Here is a 25,308-nt window from a genome sequence, read left to right as displayed (position 1 = left end):
GTATGAGTGTAATGCCTGTTAATTTTCTTTGAACCTTTCAACAAGCGTGTGATCTGAGACGGGGGTCGGTAAAATGAGGCTATTATTAATTTATTTTGGTTGTCAAGTGAACCTCGATCCACACTAACTCACTGAAACTATCTACTTCAACTTCATTTCAACATATACTAATTCTAACAGGAACAAACACTCCACGATCAACTGTATTTAATCTATCCCTTCTGTACATTTACGGACCTTTCTTTGGCTTTAGTCGTATTCCAATACCTATAACGATATGAGCTTGGATCTCTGATTCTTTCCCAATAATGCTACGACGAGTTACAACTGCATTGTTCCTACGTCTACCTCTTCCTGTGTTTGACCTGAATCCTACGATACTGAAGCCATTTTTGTTCTTTCCCTAAATCATCTAACCTAAAACACTGCCCAGTTCATCTACACGTGTAGCTGTTTCCTGTGTCTGACCTATTAAACGGAACCTGTGAAATCACTATCCTACGGTGCAAGTCGAGGAATCTGCACCCTACACAGCCGCAAAACCATCTGAGCCTCTGAATCAGACCCTCGACTCGGCTGCACCAAACATGCACAACTGGTCCTATTGACGATACTACCGATCTGTCTTCATCTTGGAAGAAGAATGGCAGTTTTACCACTTCAAATAGCTACCAGAAACCAGACAGAATCTCTTCTGATGCAAAGCGACACGCAGTATTAGTGTCGAAATGAACCATCACCTATTGTTGTCTGCACTCGGTGCTATTTATGGCATCTGGAAGACCGTGTCCACTTCTGTGACTACTCCTCATCCTCTTTCTCTTCTTGCTCCCCCTCCCATCGTTGATAGTCGCGTCCCTAAGGCCCCAATTACACAACTAACAGTGGAACTTCCAATTACCAGTAGTCCCAACCTCCGTGAATTTCCGGCTCCTGCAGGCTGAAAAATGACAAGCGACTGCATCTGGATCATGATTATTATTAGTCAAAGAAAGGTCCTGAAATCTGTGTCAGGTGAACCAGGGAGGGCTTTCGATTATCTCCTGGGTAGACTTCCGATGTTTGCCACGTCTTGGAGCGAACTCCGATTGTAAGGATTTCAACTATTTCTTCATTTCTACTTACACTAATATTCATTTCAGTAATGATTTCAGTGGAACAAGGATTAAGTTAGCGCAATATTCCTGTATTTTTCTTTGTAAAGCAACATTGGCTGCTGCAGCCTGAATTCTCTCGACGACCGCGGGTGAGTGGGCAACATCAGTGTGTGTAGTAACTGGGGCGCTCATACGATCATACTTTTGATATTATGCGTTGATGTTGTACTGAATTAAATACTTTTTTCGAAAATCGATAAATAATGTATTTACCTGACTGCCTTGATCCAAAGCTTTCAGTATATGATGTAACAAAAGTGTGATTCGGGTTTCACGTGACCGATGTTTTCAGAATCCATGCTGGTTGGCCTGGAGGTGGTCATTCTGTCCGAGATACCTCATTACGTTTGAGCTCAAAATATAAGGTTATAGAACAAACCGATGTCAAGATATTGACTGTTGATTTATACAGGGTGTTACAAAAAGGTACGGCCAAACTTTCAGGAAACATTCCCCACACACAAATAAAGGAAAGATGTTATGTGTACATGTGTCCGGCTACGCTTGATTTCCATGTTAGAGCTCATTTTAGTTTCGTTCTTCCACCTACGCTCAATGGAGCACGTTATCATGATTTCATACGGGATACTCTACCTGTGTTGCTAGAACATGTGCCTTTACAAGTACGACACAACATGTGGTTCATGCGCGATGGAGCTCCTGCACATTTCAGGCGAAGAGTTCTAACGCTTCTCAACAACAGATTCGGTGACCGATGGATTGGTAGTGGCGGACCAATTCCATGGCCTCCACGCTCTCCTGACCTCAACCCTCTTGACTTTCGTTTATGGGGGCATTTGAAAGCTCTTGTCTACGCAACCCGGTACCAAATGTAGAGACTCTTCGTGCTCGTATTGTGGACGGCTGTGATAGAATACGCCATTCTCCAGGGCTGCATCAGCGCATCAGGGATTCCATGCGACGGAGGGTGGATGCATGTATCCTCGCTAACGGAGGACATTTTGAACATTTTCTGTAACAAAGTGTTTGAAGTCACGCTGGTACGTTCTGTTGCTATGTGTTTCCATTCCATGATTAATGTAATTTGAAGAGAAGTAATAAAATGAGCTCTAACATGGAAAGTAAGCGTTTCCGGACACATGTCCAAATAACATATTTTCTTTCTTTGTGTGTGAGGAATGTTTCCTGAAAGTTTGGCAGTACCTTTTTGTAACACCCTGTAGATAACTTCTACTACCTGTCTCCTAGATGGATGTGGCTTGTGCTTTCCTTCAACTAATGATCACGGTTTTTTGTTCGAGGTATCTGCAATAAATTATAGTTCAAAGTAGAGCTAATTCAGCCGTATATTCAGTTTAGACTCTGGTAGGGATTCCACGGGATCTAGGAGATTTGTTCGATTGTAAGGATTTCAGCTATTTCTTCATCGCCACTTACACTAATATTCATTTCAATAATGATTTCAGTGGAACAAAGATTAAGTTAGCGCACTGTTCCTGTGTTTTTCTTTGTAAAGCAACATTGGAAGCTGCAGCCTGAATTCCGTATACCGTGGCCAGGGCAGCTTCTCGCAGTTTCCAGTGAGCGGCAAGAGTTTCTCATGTCAGCATAAATCAAATACAGTCGCTGTTCATTTCTGGTAAAACTTTACTAGGAGCCGTCCACGGTTTTACTCCGAACGCCTGTCGCAAGCGATCACGGGAAGTTAAGATGGCAGAACAGCTAATTTGTAAAGCTAATGACGTAACGACATGAATTCCTTTCAACAGTGCACGAATAAATAGTCTATTCAACGCATTAAGATGCTCAACATAATTGGTTAACAATATTGTCACCTTTCAACCTAACTTAAGTCTCGGGCTACGCTGCAAATAATGGCATTCTAGTCATAAGAACTGGTGTCTTGTAGATGACGAAAACGGTATACAATAGTCCCTTAGTCAGAAACAGAAGCATATACTGTTATACACTGGAGCGCCAAAGAAACTGACACACCTGCCTGATATCGTGTAGGGCCCCCGCGAGCATGCAAAGGTGCTGCAAACCCTCGTGGCATGGGCTCGAGTAATGTCTGAAGTAGTGCTGGAGGGAACTGACGCCATGTCCTGCGGGGTTGTTCGTAAATCCGTAAAACTTCTGAACAGGACGTTGCAAGGCAGCCCAGATATGCTCAATAATGTTCGTGTCTGTGGAGTTTGGTGCCCAGCGGAAATGTTTAAACTCAGCAGAGCGTTCCTGGAGCCAGTGTGTAGCAATTTAGGACATCTGGGGTTTCGCATTGTCTGCTGGAATGCACAATTGACATGAATGGATGCGGGTGATCAGACAGGATGCTTACGTACGTGTCACCTGTCGGAGTCATGTCTAGATGTATCAGGGGTCACATATCACTCCAACTGCACACGCCGTACGCCATTACAGAGCCTCCATCAGCTTGAACAGTCCCCTGCTGACATGCAAGGTCCATGGATTCATGAGGTTGTCTGCATACCGGTACACGTCCATCCGCTCGATACAATTTGAAATAAGACTCGTCCGACCAGGCAACATGCTTCTAGTCATGATGTGGGTGTTGATGGGCCCAGGCGAGGCGTATAGCTTTGTGACGTACAGTCATCAAGGATACACGAGTGGGCCTTCGGTTCCGAAAGCCCCTATCGATGATGTTTCATTGAATAGTTGTTGATGGCCAGCACTGAAATCTACAGCAATCAGGACAAGGATCGCACATTTGCGGCACTGAACCAGTCTCTTCAGTCGTCGTTGGTCGTGTTGTTGCAGGATCTTTTTGCGGCCGCAGCGATGTCGGAGATTTGATGATGTAACGGATTTTCGATATTCACGGTATCCTCGTGAAATGGCCTGAAGGGATGTCCCCATTTCATCGCTACCTCGGATATGCTGTGTGCCATCGGTCGTGCGCCGACTATAGCACCAGGTTCAAACTCGTGTAACTCTTGATAACCTGTCATTGTAGCAGCAGTAACCGATCAACAACTGCACCAGACGCTTGTTGTCTCTTATAACCGTTGCTGACCGCTGCACCTTACTCTGCCTGTTTACATGTCTCTGTATTTGAATACACAAGCCTATACCAGTTTCTTTGGCGCTTCAGTGTATAAGCAGGGACATTCTATCGCACCTCACACAGGCAGTCAGACAAATGTACGTTTCACGTCTTGCCATTGGAAGCGCTGCAAAGCTATACTACTACAATGTAATTAAAATGAATTAAAACAACATGACAAAAATGGCCTGGCGTCTTTTAGATGGTGGTTACAGCGATAAAATAAAGTCCACCACAAAAATGAGATACTAAGCAAGCAACGACATTGACCCTATGGCATTGCACGCAGAGAGTCTAAATTATACCACTACGTGAAGCTAATACACAAAACCTTCAAAGATTTTGACATATATATCTATACTGCATTTATGTATAACTGAAACTGTAAAATGCAGCTTTCAACGTACCTTTTCCAGTTCCTTTTCGATCTTCGACGCACGCTTCACGAGTGGTCCCCTAACACCATACTGCATTTCCTTTATGCACGGGTTGAGTGTTTCGAGAGTCACACTCTTAGCTCGACTGCTGGGACGATCCCCACCGACACTGTTGGCTGTCATCACATTGCGAGCTAAATGAGGAAGAATAGCTACTGTCTCCATATACAGTGCGGCACTCCCGATCACACGTTCGTATATCGGCATGGCGTTGCGCGCTTTAAGAGTTCGCACAGAATGAAACACACAGCTTCCTGCCATGGCTGCTCTTGGAATTTCAACGTGCTCTCACCAATTCGGAATTCGCGATAGTAAGAGTGAGATGAGCAGGGACCGTATACGTCTTGAGACGGAATTCGAACTGCAGCCGGTTTCACTGGTAACTGTTGGATGAGCTTGTTACAAAAGTCATACCAGCACGCACAGTAACTTGTGAAATGAAATGTCGTGTGGCGAGGGCCGCCAGTCGGGTAGACCGGTCGCCTGGTGCAAGTCTTTTGAGTTGACTAATGCCGAACCAGAAACAACGCGACAGAGAGGCTGCAACACCTCAACGGTAAATGAGCTCGACACGTCCTCCGCACAGATGCTCGTGTGGACGAGTCGTCTGCTACTGTGTGTCCCTCCACTGGCGACGTTCAGGTCCGAAGGTCCGTGGTAACGCGCTAGTCTAACGGTCCATGCAGCAGAGCTGATAGTAAGGACGACCGCGTGTTGACACTTTCCAAGCAGCTCGCCTGTAGGTGTCGACCTACGCTGATGTTTCGCTCTTCGGAATGGTAGCGCGAGAGAGGTAACAAACACCTACGTGGTCTGCAAACGTCTGTGAAGTCCATGTCAGAGGCAATTACTAAACTATTACGTGTTAGGTATCGGTATCTTTCCGTTCCAACAGCACGCGCATCGTGGAAATAAAGATTACGTAAATGTTTGTGTACCCTCTGCAGTTAGCCTAATCTTGAAGTTACCTACGCGAGCGATACGTAGGGAGAATATTTCTACATTCGTGATACAATACTGGTTTTTCGAATTTTGAAAGTACGCTTTTGCGGGATTATTTGCGTCGATTTTCAAGAGTCTGCCAATTCAGGTTTTTTTGCATTTTCGTGGCGCCCTCTCGTAAGTCGAACGCCTGATTCTTCGCATGCTCCTTTGTGTATGTTTGATATCATCTGTTACTCGTATGTGGCGTGGGTCTCACGCTCTTGAAGCGCAGATGCCTGCGATTTCAGTAATAGAAACAATAAAAATGTAATACGTTTTAATTGCCGATAATAGTAATAATAACAATAATAAATAGGAAAATACTTTCTGATGTTCTGCAAAATTATGTTTATTTGACCACTAGCCGGCTTTCAGCCTTTTAGGACATTTTCAGATGACAAGTGAATGTCACAAAAACAGATAAACATGTAGCGACTGTCGAGCACTCAAACCGCACTTTTGTGCTTTGACTGAACAAACTCTTTGGTTTAAATTCACTTTCGTTTTCGTGTGTCGGCTGGGTTGCATACTGTTCTTGTGTCTTCGATATCTGCGAATACAACTTCCCTCATCTACTGCAAGGGGACAGAAGTTACTACAAACATGATGTGCGACTAACATATATATTATTTATACAGAAGACACAAAAATAACGTAGTGTTTACATAGAAAACATTACAGTTTTTTGTCAAACAGAAATAATTAAATTTACAGAAAGAGGGGAAATCGAAGTTTTTATGTGGAGATAAATTTATCAGCTGATGAGAAATATGAAGAATTTACGATTTGAGTCTGGTATTCATAACAAACTTAATTTAACAACAAGTAAAAGGAAAGTGGGTCTGATTTACTTAAACTGACATGCTGTGTAATGTGCTCGTAGATTTCCGGTGTTTCTAGAAGGGTGGACTCTATGCTTTTCTTAACAGAATGTAAAATTTCACATCCTGCAACATGTGAATGATTTTCTGTTAAAAATGATCAGAAAAGGTTGAATTTTTCTTATCTAATCTGCAGTTACTCTCATGTTCAGATAAACTAATTGTCACAGCTCTGCCTGACGGACCAGTCTATACCATTTCACACTGATTGTTACTAGGTTGTCTGAAAATGAGAGAATCTGGAGTTTAGGGAAGAAAGATTCAACCTCTGCTGACAATATTCTGACAAAAAACGATCCACACGATGTAAAATGTGAAGCTTTGCATCTAACGGCAGCTACCTGGGCGCCCTTGTCTACTGCTCCCCGGGTCTCGTGTACGAACAGAACGAGCTGGGTTTCACACGATCTTTGTCTTCGGAACGCATGTCGCTTCCTGCAGAGGAGATTTTCGGTCTCCAGAGGATAAAACACTTTCGAAAATTCTACAACAGACCGACGTCAGGGAGACAGCCCTTTAGTCCTGTACGACCTTTCGACGGCGCTTCTCGAAGACGGGAGTGACCTGTGCTTTTTCCCGATCATTAGCAACGCTTCACTCCTCTAGATACCTGTGGTTCACTGTTGCTTTCCTGTACTCTGCGGAGCATCGAAACGGTGTCCCGCCAGTTCGAGTGGCCTTTGCCCTGCCGAGTGACTTCCGTTGCTATTCTACACCATGGCCATTTGTTTCGATACCTGTCTTTTGGCATTCGTGCGACGATTTAAAGAACGAACAACTAAGGTGACCAAGGTGCCTTAGAAACTTGCGCTTAAGTACGACAGAGTGAGAATGAAACAATATAAGAATCCACTAGGATGCAGATCATCAAGAGTTTTAATCACTACTTACAATTTGCCATGCGTAACCAGATTGCCACTCCCAACTGGTGTGTAGTACACCCAATATTCAGGCCCACTATAACCTGTATATTATGGAAAGTAGTCGAATTAAGTCGGGTGATGCTGAGGGAATTAGATTAGGAAATAAGACACTTAAAGTAGTAAAGGAGTTGTAAAGGAATATATCTTTGTGGGGCCAAGGCTTGACAATAACTAAAACGATTCAAAACAACACATTGCACAAGGTACAATATCGTACCTCCAAAATTTTTCTTAATTCAATTCAGGATTTCTTTGATATTGAACACGAAGTTTAAAATCTCTTTTGCCAACACAAGAATTATAATGTTGTGACCATATTTGCGTGAACACAGCACATGGCAACCCTGATGTTAATTCTGTTACCTCTTTTGGCTATAGACCATTTAGAATGGGGTCAGTGGGACTTGTCAAACAGCAAACTACCATGGCCATTAAAGGGTGTGTGTTGTTGTGGTCCTCAGCCCTGAGACTGGTTTCATGCAGCTCTCCATGCTACTCTATCCTGTGAAAGCTTCCTCATCTTTCAGTACTTACTGCAACCTACATCCTTCTGAATTTGCTTAGTGTAGTCATCTCTTGGTCTCCCTCTACGATTTTTACCCTCCGCGCTGCCCTCCAAAGCTAAATTTGTGATCCCTTGATGCCTCAGAACATGTCCTACCAACCGGTCCCTTCTTCTTGTCAAGTTGTGCCACAAACTCCTCTTCTCCCCAATTCTATTCAGTACCTCCTCGTTAGTTATGTGATCTTCAGCATTCTTCTGTAGCACCACATTTCGAAAGCTTCTATTCTCTTCTTGTCCAAACTATTTATCGTCCATGTGTCACTTCCATACATGGCTACACTCCATACAAATACTTTTAGAAACGACTTCCTGACACTTAAATCTATATTCGATGTTAAAAAATGTCTCTTCTTCAGAAACGCTTTCCTTCCAATTGCCAGTCTACATTTAATATCTTCTCTACTTCGACCATCATCAGTTATTTTGCTCCCCAAATAGCAAAATTCTTTTACTACTTTAAGTGTCTTATTTCCTAATCTAATTCCATCAGCAGCACCCGACTTAATTCGACTACATTCCATTATACTCGTTTTGCTTTTGTTGATGTTCATGTTATATTATCTTTTCAAGACTCTGTCCATTCGGTTCCACTGCTCTTCCAAGTCCTTTCCTGTCTGTGACAGAATTACAATGTCATCGGCGAACCTCAAAGTTTTTATTTCTTCTCCATGTATTTTAATGCCTACTCCAAATTTTTTTTTCCTGTACTGCTTGCTCAATATACAGATTGAATAACATCGGGGAGAGGCTACAACCCTGTCTCACTCCCTTCCCAACCACTGCTTCCCTTTCATGTCCCTCGACTCTTATAACTGTCATCTGGTTTCTGAACAAATTGTAAATAGCCTTTCGCTCCCTGGATTTTACCCCTGCCACCTTCAGAATTTCAAAGAGAGTATTCCAGTCAACACTGTCAAAAGGTCGGTGTAGTAGGGCGTCTCCACGCATCGCCAGTATGCGCCCTCCGACACCGTGACACCACAGCTTCGACCAAACGACATACTAGGAGCAGGCAACGCAGGGACCGTTCCTGTGCCTCGCTGCAAAGCCGCGGGTGCCGAGGAGAGCAGCAGACATGGACCGCTCCGCTCCGAGGCGATGCGCCGTACCGACGCAGAACATCTGCTGCAGCACTACACGAATAGTGGTGACAAGGTTCGTTCTGCCCTCCTTCCTATTAGTAACTTAAGAATCCAGTCAGTTCCGCCCTGAGATTTGTAGTTCTGGTTTGGTTTGTGTAAACAGTACTGAAATTCGTACGTTTTTTCATGTTTTAATCGTGTAAGCAATCTGTTTCATTCATATATCGACTCCTTGATCTCATAACCCTGTATTTTTGATTTCATTTAATTATTCCAGAATGATATTTTCAGTCTGCAGCGGAGTGTGCGCTGATATGAAACTTCCTGGCAGATTAAAACTGTGTGCCGGACCGAGACTCGAACTCAGGACCTTTGCCTTTCGTGGGCAAGTGCTCTACCAACTGAGCTATCCCAGCACGACTCACGCCCTGGCCTCATAGTTTTACTTCTGCAGTCTCGGTCCGGCACACAGTTTTAATCTGCCAGGAAGTTTCATATCAGCGCACACTCCGCTGCAGAGTGAAAATCCCATTCTGGAAGCATCCTCCAGGCAGTGGCTAAGCCATGTCTCCGCAATATCCAATCTATCAGGAGTGCTAGTTCTGCAAGAATCTCAGGAGAGCTTCTGTAAAATTTGGAAGGTAGGAGACGAGGTACTGGCAGAAGTAAAGCTGTGAGGACGGGGCGTGAGTCGTGCTGGGGTAGCTGAGTTGGTAGAGCACTTGCTAGCGAAAGGCAAATATCCCGAGTTCGAGTCTCGGTCCGACATACAGTTTTAATCTGCCAGGAAGTTTCTTATTTAATTATTGATACCGCCACCAGTGTGGCGCGATGCCATTGATAATTCTTGTGTCACGTGATGTCACAAACAATTCCTCGAGTTTACCACATATTGGCGCCCAGCGGGGGGCTTCGATTTGATTTCAGTCTCACGTTTTCGCTAACGTGACAACTTCTAAATTTTCTGTCACGACTCTGGAAGAATTCCGTTCCCTTATTAGAATGTGCTAAACTCTTTGTGTATGATGTCAGGCCCAAGGATGATGTGTTTTTGTGCGCTGGGTCTGTTGCAAATGATCATATGAAGTAGGTATAGTGATAGGTAGTGTATTCAGTTTTTGTTCTCACAGCTACCCCCATATTTAGTGATGTAGTTATGGAACGTGTTATGTCCCAAGTTTCCTGTGTTCTGTTTGCTCCTACCTACGTTGCCATCAGCGTTGCATTTTCTCTGTTCGTTTTGTGGAATACTTTTAGTTTGTGATTCCTGTTTTCCATGGGAGAGTGATAAATATGTAAACCGTCAAGACGATGGGGATTTCGTACCTGTATGTGAGTGAGGAAACGACAGGCACTTCTGTGGGGAGTACATAAATTCGGAGTGCACTAGAAACCGAGGGGATTACTGAGAAAAGTTCGGGACTGAGGAAGGAAATACAAGGCATGTCTGTGGGCCGTACGGAAAGTCGGTGTTCTCTGTATCGAATTCTCGAGATATTAGACAACCGCACATCGCAGTTAGCAGTTATGAGAGAGGTAAATAAAATATGAGCTGAAAGACGGGAAACTGGAGTAAAAGTTTGTAATCAAAAGATTGAAGGGCAGATAGATGAATTTAGGCACGAACTGGAGACCGAAACCAAACAGAATGGACGGAGGTCACCAACAACTTGGACGAGATGAGAAAGGAGTGTGAAACAAAGGTTGACAACTTAGAAACAACGGTAAACGGGAAGATGACTAACATCTCCACGCTCATAGATGAGGAAAGTAAATGGTCCAGGGAAACACAAACTAGAGTGTCAGTCCTCGAGCAAGAAGTGTCCGCAGTGTGGCCAAGAAGTGGTATTGTAACGCAGATGACGCCTACGAATTTGCAGGCTGCGCTTCCGATACACGGGGCGGACTTATCAGTGGCTAATTTTATCGAATGCGCAGTACCCACCCGAAGAATACGTAAAGAATTAGACGCATATCTGCGTGTGAAAGGAGTAGCGGAACGTAGTGCCTTACTTGTTGCGCGACAAGGACGCGACTAAGAGGAGGCTGCCTGGTTTGATATAACAATTTTCGTGAACAGTGGTTATAAGGATTTCTGCTCAAAATTTCTGGGAACGTACTGGAACCTGGCCCCACAGGCAAGTGCAAACATGGGGGCAGTATGCACCACTGTTGCACCAATCCGTGGCAACATATGCTGCTCTCTTTGTCGTTCTGGTGAGGTGAGGTATTTTGACGACAAAATGACAGATCAGAAATATTGTAGCGCGATGCGTTCACATTTTCCTGCTCACGTATAACGTGCACTCGTCAGCTATGTCGAGAGAACAGTTTCTCGATATTTGAAGATCCTTGGACGACGCCGAGGAGCAGGAGAAACAAAGTACGGCAGATGGCAACGTAGTGAAGACAGAAAATAGGGCGCAATGGCAAGTATAATGGGCCCTATAACGGACGAAGGACGGATGAAGGGAATAGGCGAGGGTGAGACAGACGCCGGCGCCGCGCACCAGGCAGATCAGGGCAGGAACGAAGAGCCAGAATACAGACTGCCGGCGGAGATGTGTGAGATCGCGCAAGTGAATGGCCGAAGTCATGCGATATCGCAGGGGGCGCCTCAGCACAAAAGAGGCACCACATGCGCATCGTGCGGTACTGGCAATCGTAAGCAAGAGACGATTTGATCAGGAGTGTGATGACCCGGAGTTGCCGGAAAAAGCGGACAGTCGGTGTCCCTTCAGTCAGATAACCGTAAAAGGAATTAAGACGAGAGCATGTCTGCATTCTTGGTCGGAAGTTATAGCACTTTCGGCGTCTTTCTGCGCAAAACTGGTGGAAAGTAATAGTAAATTGGCTGAGATATACGTAAAAGAAATCTTACAAATTCCCACTTTTGGAGCGAAAAGGAAGAAGGTAGAAAAACAGATCTCGTTGTCGCTAAGCGACGGAAGAAGTTGGCTTCCAAGTGAATGCAATTGTCGTCTGTGGATTGTCTCTCGATTTTATACGTGAATTTGCTGGCGATTGTGCCTAAGAAAGACGGATAGCGCCATTGTTGCCTCGTTGCGAGATTATTAAATGATCACATTGAGGCAGACGGAACAAGGCCGGAACCTGTCCAGGACACACTGCGCCAATTCTCCGAAAAATTTGGCTGTCCACTTTTGATATTACAGCTGGTTTCAATCAAATTGAACTCGATCCAACCTGCTGGAAGTACACTGCCTTCTTATTTGAAGGGGAACAGCCAAGTGCCATATGTGCTTAAGGACTCAAGTACGGCATTTGCGAGGGCCCTGCACAGTGTAATCACACCAGAGATAAAGGAATTTTATGTTGCCTACATCGACGGCATAACTGTCGCATCTACAAATCTGAAGAATACATGTCCCACATAACTGCTGGGGGTACTCCAGAGACAGGGTGTGATGGTCAGGCCGGACAAAGAGAACCTGAGCGCAAGTTGGGTAGTATATCTCGAGATCTCGCAGGAAGGTATCTGTCTGGAAAAGTGCACATGAATGGAAATCACGAAAATGAAACAGCCATTGAAAGGACTCTGTTGGATTCCTTTCATGTTAATTTCTTAAATCTGTTGTCATTTACGGCATAAATTCCTCTTATAAATTTACTGCGGCGTTTCTGACTATCTGGGAGGAGACTGAGCAGTGAAACGTGTTACTTTTACACATAAACAAGAACGATCTGTTACACTACTACGCTTTAAAACACAGTTTATATGTAATTCATGTCACACAGTTTCATACGGAACCTACATCCGCTTTCTTTTATATACTGTATGTGATAAGATACTGTCATCCTCATTCCCTTCTGTGTGAGAGGATGAATGAGCAAATGTATATCTAGTTGCATGCTGGATGGTAGCAGACAAGCCTGCCTGCTAGAGAACAGTAGGACCAACGTCGGAACAGGTAGCTACGCTTTCTAGAAGCAGAGAGGTTTCTATTCTTAGTATGGTCCTGTCCGTCCCTTGTCATGTTGATATAGGAAGCTGCCTCTCTGGTCACTTCCGTTTGTATTTGTGAAGCACGCTCAGGAAGTGACCACGTCAGTCTGTCCGCGGCGAGCGTCTGAAGTGGTAAGATCTCCGGCTAAGCGCGTGTCTGCTAAGTCCGTAGGACAATGGATTTCTTAAGTTCAGCCTAACTGAAAATTTAATCACCTTTATTTCAGGTTTAGCTCTAAAATGTCTAATGTTATCTTAAATTGCAACGCAGTGTGATTCGAGTGTACAGTTCAGAATATCTTCCAGTAGTTGCTTTGTCACTACTTTGTGAGTAAAGTGGAACCACATGTTGAACAGTAACTCTAACTAAGATCATCAGTCTTAAATGCGAATGTGCGTGAGATTATAACGTCTCGTCTTTACAATATTTTTCAATATAGCAACTTTTCTTTATGTTCAACACACGTGGAGTGTACTTTGTGAGACCAATACCACGTGCTTACGCAATTGTTTGACCCATCAGGTTAATAGTAAGACGATAGTAACCAGTTCGAGGTTTTTCTTTTGTAAATTGCGTTTCGATGTAATTTATTTTCATTATCAAAATTATTGTGGAGTTACACTCTTTGTGTAAATCAAGTTGACCACGTGAAGCATGTGGTGTAAGCATCAAAGTAGCCCTCAGCTATTCTTTTCGGTAAGATTTCACAGAGAGTTAGTTTTAGTATATCAGTGTGTGGTAATTTCATGACGGACAGGATTGCGCTACGAACGTAACTTCCTTTCGGTGAAAATTGAATCGGTTGGTTGTGGTTAATTTCCTCTTGGATATGTTTTAACGTTCTTCGTGTGTTATTTTATGAATGCAGTGTTGTATGCAGTCTCCCCGTCTTGGCTCCCTATTTGATGTGTTCCGTAAGATTACAAACTCAGATTTTCACAATCCTAAATAAGACACCAGCTTAGTTATGACTCAAGTTTAATATGCTGAAATTTCAATGATCAATCTTACAATAAATTTCCAAATATAAACTGATATATTTCTTTTTGTTCAAATTCTCATATATATCACCAGTTGTCGTATGACTATTAAAAGATTACACTCCTGGAAATGGAAAAAAGAACACATTGACACCGGTGTGTCAGACCCAACATACTTGCTCCGGACACTGCGAGAGGGCTGTACAAGCAATGATCACACGCACGGCACAGCGGACACACCAGGAACCGCGGTGTTGGCCGTCGAATGGCGCTAGCTGCGCAGCATTTGTGCACCGCCGTCGTCAGTGTCAGCCAGTTTGCCGTGGCATACGGAGCGCTATCGCAGTCTTTAACACTGGTAGCATGCCGTGACAGTGTGGACGTGAACCGTATGTGCAGTTGACGGACTTTGAGCGAGGGCGTATAGTGGGCATGCGGGAGGCCGGGTGGACGTACCGCCGAATTGCTCAACACGTGGGGCGTGAGGTCTCCACAGTACATCGATGTTGTCGCCAGTGGTCGGCGGAAGGTGCACGTGCCCGTCGACCTGGGACCGGACCGCAGCGACGCACGGATGCACGCCAAGACCGTAGGATCCTACGCAGTGCCGTAGGGGACCGCACCGCCACTTCCCAGCAAATTAGGGACACTGTTGCTCCTGGGGTATCGGCGAGGACCGTTCGCAACCGTCTCCATGAAGCTGGGCTAAGGTCCCGCACACCGTTAGGCCGTCTTCCACTCACGCCCCAACATCGTTCAGCCCGCCTCCAGTGGTGTCGCGAAAGGGGTGAATGGAGGGACGAATGGAGACTTGTCGTCTTCAGCGATGAGAGTCGCTTCTGCCTTGGTGCCAATGATGGTCGTATGCGTGTTTGGCGCCGTGCAGGTGAGCGCCACAATCAGGACTGCATACGACCGAGGCACACAGGGCCAACACCCGGCATCATGGTGTGGGGAGCGATCTCCTACACTGGCCGTACACCTCTGGTGATCGTCGAGGGGACACTGAATAGTGCACGGTACATCCAAACCGTCATCGAACCCATCGTTCTACCATTCCTAGACCGGCAAGGGAACTTGCTGTTCCAACAGGACAATGCACGTCCGCATGTATCCCGTGCCACCCAATGTGCTCTAGAAGGTGTAAGTCAACTACCCTGGCCAGCAAGATCTCCGGATCTGCCCACCATTGAGCATGTTTGGGACTGGATGAAGCGTCGTCTCACGCGGTCTGCACGTCCAGCACGAATGCTGGTCCAACTGAGGGGCCAGGTGGAAATGGCATGGCAAGCCGTTCCACAGGACTACATCCAGCATCTCTACGATCGTCTCCATGGGAGAATAGCAGCCTGCATTGCTGCGAAAGGTGGATATACACTGTACTAGTGCCGACATTGTGCATGCTCTGTTGCCTGTGTCTATGTGCCTGTGGTTCTGTCAGTGTGATCATGTGATGTATCTGACCCCAGGGATGTGTCAATAAAGTTTCCCCTTCCTGGGACAATGAATTCACGGTGTTCTTATTTCAATTTCCAGGAGTGTATAATTAATGTTAGTCTGGTTGGGAATTTGGTAAGCTAGACTGGATACCTGGTGAAACAGTTGCTCAGTAATGCAAGGTTAATTTCCCCAGACAGCTCACAGCTTTTAACCCACTTTTATGGTCTTGAACATCAGCACCGCTTACACCTCAAATTAATGCAACAACATTATACCATTCCGCGTATGAGAAAAAAGACAGCTCCTGGTCTGTGTTCGCTAATATTTGTAAACAAATAAGCATTACTGGCGTTGTTGAGTTTCTTCAGTAAGGCTTCCATAATTTTCTAGATCTACTCTTTTATCGTAGTGACTTTTTCTTGTTGATTAAATTTTTGTCAGGATGACCGGACGCAGGCTTGAACTGTCGTCCTCCAGAATGCAAGTCCAGTGTGCTGACCACTGCGCCAGCTCGCTCTGTCGTAATGTAATTTTTAAACAATGTGTTGCATTTACTTCTAAAATTCCATATTTTGTAGATACCTAAAATTTTATATCCTTTTTCTATAGCTTGAAACGTGAAACATGGCACTACTGCCGTTTCGTTTCGAGTCCCCAAGGTCAACGGGTCCCCCAGGGTCCAAAGGTCTGCAAGGCGCTGGTGCTGTGTCGCTGAGATAATTAGCTCTGTTAGAGCTGTTATCTGGGCAAGCACCCCCGCCAGCAAAAGGTTGGCGCGTATAAAATTTTTCATTTTATGGCGCCATGCAGTGACAGATTTTTATTCCTTTACCTATATAAATACAGATACTAGTAAATGTAATTTAGTCAGCACAATGTCGTGCTTAAATGAGTATTTAAGCACAGGACAACATAGTTCAATACAGTACGACCGAGGAACGCTATATCCAGGACAAGTGGACGATATTGAAATGGCGGAAAGGGGGAATAATTTTAATGCTAATAGGAGCAACAGTATAAGGTCAATTGGTAGGCAAGATGCTGCTAATGAAATTACATTCCGCCCGTAATACACCATATGACGGTTTAGACGAAGAAGTAGTTGAATTTGAATTAGAGCCAAGGGCGACAGGAGAAGCCAAAACTGGACATCGCCAGCGCCATCCGTATCAGTATGGCGAGGAACGTCATACAGCAATAGACACAGATACGGCTAAAAGTAGACCGCTTTTATCTGGAGAGGCTGAAACAGCAGTGGACGGCGTGGCCTTACGCACCTCTTTATCCATAGGTGAGATAGCTGGCGCTGCTGGGGCAACAGCTTTAGTAGGTGCTGAAATAGCATACGGCCCAACGAAATTAGTTGAAAGGGTGAAAAATAATTATTATGTGGTCTTTCCAACTGAAGTTGTTCGTAATTTTTACACCCAGGTACTTGAATTGACAGCCTTGAGAATTGTACTATTTATCGAGTAATCGAATTCCAACGGATTTCTTTTGGAACTCATGTGGATCACCTCACACTTTTCGTTATTTAGCGTCAACTGCCACCTGCCACACCATACAGCACTCTTTTCTAAATCGCTTTGCCACTGATACTGGTCTTCGGATGACCTTACTAGACGGTAAATTACAGCAGCATCTGCGAACAACCTAAGAGAACTGCTCAGATTGTCACCCAGGTCATTTATATAGATCAGGAACAGCAGAGGTCCCAGGCCTCTTCCCTGGGAAACACCTGATATCACTTCAGTTTTACTCGATGATTTGCCGTCTATTACTACAAACTGCGTCCTTCCTGACAGGAAATCACGAATCCAGTCGCACAACTGAGACGATACCCCATAGGCCCGCAGCTGGATTAGAAGTCACTTGTGAGGAACGGTGTCAAAAGCTTTCCAGAAATCCAGAAATACGGAATCAACTTGAGATCCCCTGTCCATAGCGGCCATTACTTCGTGCGAATAAAGAGCTAGCTGCGTTACACAAGAACGATGTTTTCTGAAACCATGCTGATTACGTATCAATAGATCGTTCCCTTCGAGGTGATTCATAATGTTTGAATAAAGTATATGCTCCCAAACCCTACTGCAAACCGACGTCAATGATATAGGTCTGTAGTTCGATGGATTACTCCTACTACCCTTCTTAAACACTGGTGCGACCTGCGCAATTTTCCAATCTGTAGGTACAGATCTATCGGTGAGCGAGCGGTTGTATATGATTGCTAAGTAGGGAGCTGTTGTATCAACGTAATCTGAAAGGAACCTAATCGGTATACGAACTGGACCTGAAGACTTGCCTGTATCAAGCGATTTGAGTTGCTTCGCAACCCCTAAGGTATCTACTTCTACGAAACTCGTGCTAGCAGCTGTTCGTGTTTCAAATTCTGGAATATTTCATTCGTCTTCCCAGGTGAAGGAATTTCGGAAAATTGCGTTCAATAACTCCGCTTTAGCGGCATAGTCGTCGGTAACAGTACCATCGGCACTGCACAGCGAAGGTATTGACTGCGTCTTGCCGCTTGTGTACTTTACATATGACCAGAATTTCTTCGGATTTTCTTCCAAATTTCGAGACAGTGTTTCGTTGAGGAACCTATTAAAGGTATCTCGCATTGAAGTCCGTGCCAGATTTCGCGCGTCTGTAAATTTTAGCCAATCTTCGGGATTTCGCGTTCTTGTGAACTTCGCATGCTTTTTCCGTTGCCTCTGCAACAGCGTTCGGACCTGTTTTGTGTACCATGGGGGATCAGTTCCATCTCTTACCAATATATGAGGTATGAATCTCTCAATTGCTTTTGCTACTATATCTCTGAATTTGAGCCACATCTCGTCTACATTTGCATAGTCAGTTCGGAAGGAATGGGGACTGTCTGTTAGGAAGGCTTCTAGTGACACTTTATCCGCTTTTTTAAATAAAATTATTTTGCGTTTGTTTCTGGTGGACTTGGAAGAAACGGTATTGAGCCTAGCTACAACGACCTTGTGGTTACTAATCCCTGTATCAGTCATGATGCTCTCTATTAGCTCTGAATTGTTTGTGGCTAAGAGGTCAAGTGTGTTTTCGCAACCATTTACAATTCGCGTGGGTTCGTGGACTAACTGCTCGAAATAATTATCGGAGAAACCATTTAGGACAATCTCGGAAGTTGTTTTCTGCCTACCACCGGTTTTTAACAAGTATTTTTGCCAACATATCGAAGTCCCAACCAACTATAATCGTATGAGTGGAGTATTTATTTGTTACGAGACTCAACTTTTCTCTGAACTGTTCAGCAACTACATCATCCGAGTCTGGGGGTCTGTAGAAGGATCCAATTATTAACTTAGTTCGGCTGTTAAGTATAACCTCCACCCATACCAATTCGCATGGAGTATCTACTTCGACTTCACAATGGAAGAAGCTGCGACTGGACACAACGACGACGAGATCGAATATTCCGAAGATGAACAAGATGATCACACTCCAGTTGCACCATTAGTTCCATATTCAGGTTCTGACACACATAGTAGTGAAATGGAATCAGCTCCAGGGAAACGTGCAGGCCAAGTGCAAAAGGATGTGGACGCAAAAAAAAAAGCTCTTCCAGGAACTGCAGCTCCATCAGCTAATGGAATGGGCGATTTTGCTAATACACGTGATGTACCGTTACCGTCCCCATCAATATTAGATACAGGAAATATTACAAGGTATAGAAAGGCGCATCGCTTTTTCACATATTGGTTAGCATGTAAAGCAATTACTCATGAAGATGCTGTTTTTATGATTACTCCTTTGGCCGAAATCCCTGTTGATAGACAATTTTTGTATATGATTCCTACCGAATTTGATTTATTGCCAGATGGTAGTGGAATTGTTCATTGTAATGTAAAAGTAATAGCTCGTAATCCCAGAATTGCATTTCCAACAAATTCAAGTGGTACTGAACTTGCCACTTTAAACCAAAATTAAAAAATGATAACCAGTATAGACATAAATTAGAAAATTCCTGGTGTTAATGTAAAGCCAACTCCATTTTCCCCCTCTGCACCTATGGAGACAACTAGTATAGACCATAAACGTAATTTTTCTCCAATATGGTACGAATATAGAAATGATGAAGAGGCTTTTCTAACTACAGTTCCCGCACATCAATTCGGACAACCCACTAATTTGAAATACTACTATGCATGTGTATCTAGCTCAAAAGATAAAGGTTTACATAATTGGGGTTGGAAATGTGTACAATCGTGTGTTTCTGAAGTTAATGCAGATTCGTATACTGGAAGTGTTGTAAATTATGAATACAAATTATCATTTGTGGGGATTTCAATGTTGATTCCCTGAAAGAGTGTGATAGGAAGAATGACCTTGTAGTATTACTCAGTTCTTTCAATTTGAGCTCCGTCATTGATTTTCCTACTCGGATAACAAAGAACAGCAGCACTTTGATAGATAACTTTTTTATACACCAAGATAAGTTTAAGGAAATAAATGCTTATCCTGTTGAGAATGGTCTTTCAGATCATGGTGCACAGCTGGTTACAGTACGTGGCATAGCTCCATGCTGTATATCTAATCAGAATTTCAAAGCAGTGCATTCAATTAAGAATATAAATACTGCAAACTTTAGGGAAAGACTAAAGGAGCTAGACTGGGATGAAGTGTATATGGAACCCGATGCAAACTTGAAATATAACTTATTTCACGATACCTTTTTAAGTGTATTTGAAAATTGTTTTCCCAAGAAAATAGTGAAACATAATTCCCAGAAAACATATAAAAAACCTTGGCTAACTAAAGGAATAAGAATATCTTGCAACCGTAAAAAAGAACTGTATCTAACAGCAAGAGGGAGTACTGACCCCGAAATTGTTCAATGCTATAAAAACTATTGTGCGGTACTAAGAAAAGTTATTAAAAAGTCCAGAAGCATGTGTATCATGTCTGAGATCAGTAACTCTGATAATAAAATTAAAGCAATTTGGAATATTATTGAAAGGGAAACAGGGCAACCAAGAGCACAGGAAGACTTTAGTGCCATAAAACTGAATGACAAGTGTACTAACAAACAATCTGAAATTGGAAATATTTTCAATAATCATTTCTTAAATGTTGTGGAGAAAGTAGGATCTAGATCTTCACTAGAAGAGGCAAGGCTTCTAATAGAAGAGGCAATACCTGTGCAGTTTGAAACAACTGTATTTCCTCGAACCTCTCCCTCTGAAATCAGTAAAATAATAAACTCACTGAAAAGTAAAAGCTCTTATGGAATTGATGGCATTTCCAGCAAGATACTTAAAGCTTGTTCCCCACAGATAAGTTGGATTCTCAGCCACGTATATAATACCTCTTTGGAGCAGGGTGTTTTCCCCGATAGACTGAAATATGCCGTTGTAAAACCATTGCATAAAAAGGGGGATACGTCGGATGTCAACAACTATCGCCCAATCTCTCTTCTGACAGCTCTATCAAACATTTTTGTGAAAGTAATGTATTCCAGAGTAGCCTCCCATATATGTAAAAATAAAGTACCAATAAAATGTCAGTTTGGTTTTCAGAAAGGCTTTTCAACAGAAAATGCCATATACGCTTTCACTGATCAAATATTAAATGCTCTGAATAACTGGACATCACCCATTGTTATTTTTTGTGATCTCTCAAACGCCTTTGACTGTGTAAATCATGGAATTCTTTTAGATAAGCTAAATCATTATGGTTTGAGGGGGGCAGTGCGCAAATGGTTTAATTCATACTTAACTGGAAGAATGCAGAAAGTTGAAATAAGTGGTTCATGTAATGTTAATACAACAGCTGATTCCCAAACTGGGGGGCTATCAAGCACGGGGTCCCACAGGGTTTGGTCTTAGGTCCTTTACTGTTCTTGATATACATTAATGACTTACCATTCCATATTGATGAAGATGCAAAGTTAGTTCTTTTTGCTGATGATACAAGTATAGTAATAACATCCAAAAACCAAGAACTAAGTGATGTAATTGTAAATGATGTTTTTCACAAAATTATTTAAGTGGTTCTCAGCAAACGTACTCTCTTTAAATTTTGATAAAACACAGTATATACAGTTCCGTACAGTAAATGGCACAACTCCAGTAATAAATATAGACTTTGAACAGAAGTCTGTAGCTAAGGTAGAATTTTCAAAATTTTTAGGTGTGTCCATTGATGAGAGGTTAAACTGGAAGCAACACATTGATGGTCTGCTGAAACGTCTGAGTTCGGCTACGTATGCTATTAGGGTTATTGCAAATTTTGGTGATAAGAATCTCGCTAAATTAGCTTACTATGCCTACTTTCATTCACTGCTTTCGTATGCTATCATATTCTGGGGTAATTCATTGTTGAGTAGAAAAGTATTCATTGCTCAAAAACGTGTAATCAGAATAATTGCTGGAGCCCACCCACGGTCATCTTGCAGACATCTATTTAAGGATCTAGGGGTCCTCACAGTAACCTCACAGTATATATATTCACTTATGAAATTTGTTGTTAATAATCCAGCCCAGTTCAAAAGTAATAGCAGTGTGCATAGCTATAACACCAGGAGAAAGGATGATCTTCACTATGCAGGGTTAAATCTGACTTTGGCACAGAAGGGGGTAAATTATGCTGCCACAAAAGTCTTTGGTCACCTACCAAACAGCATCAAAAGCCTGACAGATAGTCAACCAACATTTAAAAATAAATGAAAAGAATTTCTAGATGACAACTCCTTCTACTCATTGGCTGAATTTTTAGATATAAATTAAGGGAGGGAAAAAAACTAACTTAAGCATTAGTGTCATGCAATATTTTGTGTAATGTAATATCTTGTACAGACATCTTTCATTAACCTGACACGTTCCACATCATTACGAAGTGTCGTATTCATGATCTATGTAACAAGTATTAATCTAACCTAATATAATCTAATCTAATCTAATCTTTAGGTTTTCTTAAAATTCCAAAAGTTAGTAATGTCGATATATTTCCAATTTTTGTACCTCAACAAGGTGTGCCTCAACGATATACACTTAATGGTGATAAGCATTCCAATCCATTTACGAAGTGCGATAATTTTTCAAAAACACCTTTAGAACCAGCACAAATCCAAGAACAGCTAGTGTCAGCCATTAGTCCAGTAACAAATAAGTATTTATTAGGATATAATGATTTGATTGAAAGTGCTGATATTGCATCTAGTGGGTATAATATTAGACTGCATGATACTAATGTGCAACCAAGTCTTCATACAGTGATAAATCCCACTTATGCTTTAAGTACCAGTAGTTTAAACAGTGATGTTTCAAAATATACAGATACTCAAATGTTATTTGAAGTGATTACTGAATGTTCTGTTTATTCAGATGGGTTAGAGACTCATTATCCTCGAGCAAATGTATCAAATGTTCAAATATCGGACATGATTTACATGGCAAATGTGACAAGGAATGAGGAATCATCTGTGTATAAAGGTCAATATGAAATGAAGCATGGGTAATTCTTATGATTGAATGTATTGTAAAACCATTTGTAATGTACAATAATGACAATAAAAGCGGTATATATATACATTTTTGGATTGACTTTCTATTACCTCAATATGACACACTATACATTTGTAACAAACTGAAGAAGGCTGATGGATATGGTTTCTTATTTGCATCTTTTAATTCATCAAACTTTCTCCATCTAACAGTTTTCACACGTATATCTTCAAAAATCAGGATGAATACAAAGAACTGGTTGAGAATTAGAAATCAAAAGTAGAAGAGTTCGATGTAAAATGGAATCACCTTTATGTTTAACTCGTATTTGACAGACTATACTTTCACAAACTTTCTTAAAATCTTCTAATCTACCTGCTTCCAATGAAATTTCGTTGCCAACTATTATTCTTCTGTTTACAGCATCTTGAAGAGCAAACTGTTTTGCTTTATTGTTGCAACAACCAATATGGCCTACATTTAAAGCTAACAATATTAAACAGTCGAACCTACTATCCTATCATAGTAGGAGGAGAGGTGATACTCCTACGTGGCGCGTCCCAGGTGGCGGATAGGGAAGTCCTCACCAGTTTGCCGGCGGACTTGAGTGAAATAAAATAGATCTCGCGAACCAAACACACCCTCTGCGGTTAACAACCGTAGTTGTAAATCAGAGATTGCTCCAACTAAGGCTGACAACCTTTGAAAGTCAAAAATGGAAAGGTCTTTTAGGAAAAAACTTCCACCATCCTGCTCAAAAAGGCTGGAAAGGGCTACATCGGATTCAGTGGGTAGTGAACTAGAAGACAGCAACGAATCGGAGCGTTTACAACCATCAAAAAGCACACTAAAACTCAAAAAGAAGATTAAACATGAGAAAATAAATTATATAGCAACAAACAACATAAAGTCACTACTTCAGACTGGAAAACTCAAGGAGCTCACAGATGAACTAAATAAACAAAAAATTTTAATAACAGGGATCTAAGAAATGAGAAACACCACAGAGGAACAATTCAAATCACAAGGATACAGGATTTATAATGGGAAACCAGGGCCGATGGTAATGAAATAATTTCCCTAGTTTGGAACAGGGTTTTTAGTAAACATAAAAATAATAGATTCAGTAGCGGATTTCCAAGCAGTATCACCAAGAAGTGCGACTCTAAGCTTTAAAACAATGAATAAAACCTATGCAATAATAAATGCTCATTCACCAACAAATGAAAAAAAATTGTCTAACAAAAACAAAGGGAGAGGTAGATAAAGTTTGGGACCTTCTAGAACAAACTGTGAACAGAGTAAATAAAAAGAATGTAAAAATCTTATTGGGAGATTTCAATTCTCAGTTGGGAAAAGAAAGGAAATATAAAGATATAATTGGAAAATGGAGTCTACATAAATTTACAAACAAAAACGGCCAAAGACTTGTAGGACTCTACAGAGAACCTAACGTTATATATAAATCAACATACTTTAAGAGGAAGCCAAGTAAACTTAAAACATGGGAACATCCAGACTGGAGGAAGGGGGAGTGGCAGCTAGACCATGTCTGTATGGACAAAACTTTTCATAAGGAGATCCACAATGTTAAAGTACTAAGAGGAGTAGACACAGGCTCAGACCATTATATAGTTAAGATTAAAATCAAATTCACTCCGTTAAAGAAGAGGACAGGAAAAACGAAGCTAATTAAAAATAATAAATACCAACAAATAACACAATCCATCAAATTAACAGATGATCTAGAACAACTAGTGCCTAATCTTAAAAAAGAAGCAGAGAATCTAGCTCCCTTGAACCCCCAAAGGAAACATGCATGGTGGACATCAGAATGTGACAAATTCCATGAAGATAGACACCAAGCATGGTTAAAGTTTAAAACACATAAAACTGAAGATAATGCCATTAACCTAAAAAATGAAAGAAAAAAAATTCACATAAAATATTAGAAGCATCAAGAGAGGATTCGATAAAGATGTTATAAACTCTATAGAAGATAATTATCATAAAACCAACTCCAGGAACTACTATAAAATCTTTTGGAAACAACTACAACAATATGAGGCCTCTACACTAATACTGGAAGATGAAGATGGAAGAATGACACACAGTAACAAGGAAAATGTAGAAATCATGGCAAAAGCATTTAACAAACTTCTGAATTGCGAGGAATCCAAAGAACCCTTACAAATCAACATAAATACCCCAATAAAAACAATATCTAACAAACTAGACCCTCCAACTCTCCAAGAAGTAGAAAAAATACAAAGAACAAAAAAATTATAAGGCATGTGGAGAAGATCAAGTTTTTGTTGAAATGTGGAAATATGCATGTGACACACTCAAGACCTCTTTACACATGGCTATAACAAAAATTTGGGTAACAGAACG

General features: G+C 42.1%; 1 protein-coding gene across 1 annotated transcript in view; it reads right to left on the bottom strand.

Moving 5' to 3' along the window:
• Positions 1 to 5,224, bottom strand: part of LOC126356003 (alanine aminotransferase 1-like) — a 66,960-nt gene extending 61,736 nt beyond the window's left edge. Inside the window, exon 1 of the mRNA XM_050006646.1 lies at positions 4,593 to 5,224. Coding sequence (XP_049862603.1) covers positions 4,593 to 4,883 — 291 coding nt within the window. The 5' untranslated portion in view covers positions 4,884 to 5,224. The remainder of the gene's footprint in view (positions 1 to 4,592) is intronic.
• Between the last annotated feature and the right edge of the window lie 20,084 nt (positions 5,225 to 25,308).

This window comes from Schistocerca gregaria, chromosome 3, assembly GCF_023897955.1.
Source record: "Schistocerca gregaria isolate iqSchGreg1 chromosome 3, iqSchGreg1.2, whole genome shotgun sequence".
NCBI lineage: Eukaryota > Metazoa > Arthropoda > Insecta > Orthoptera > Acrididae > Schistocerca > Schistocerca gregaria.
Note: the sequence above shows the minus strand (reverse complement) of the source record. Positions and strands in the feature narration are given on the sequence as shown.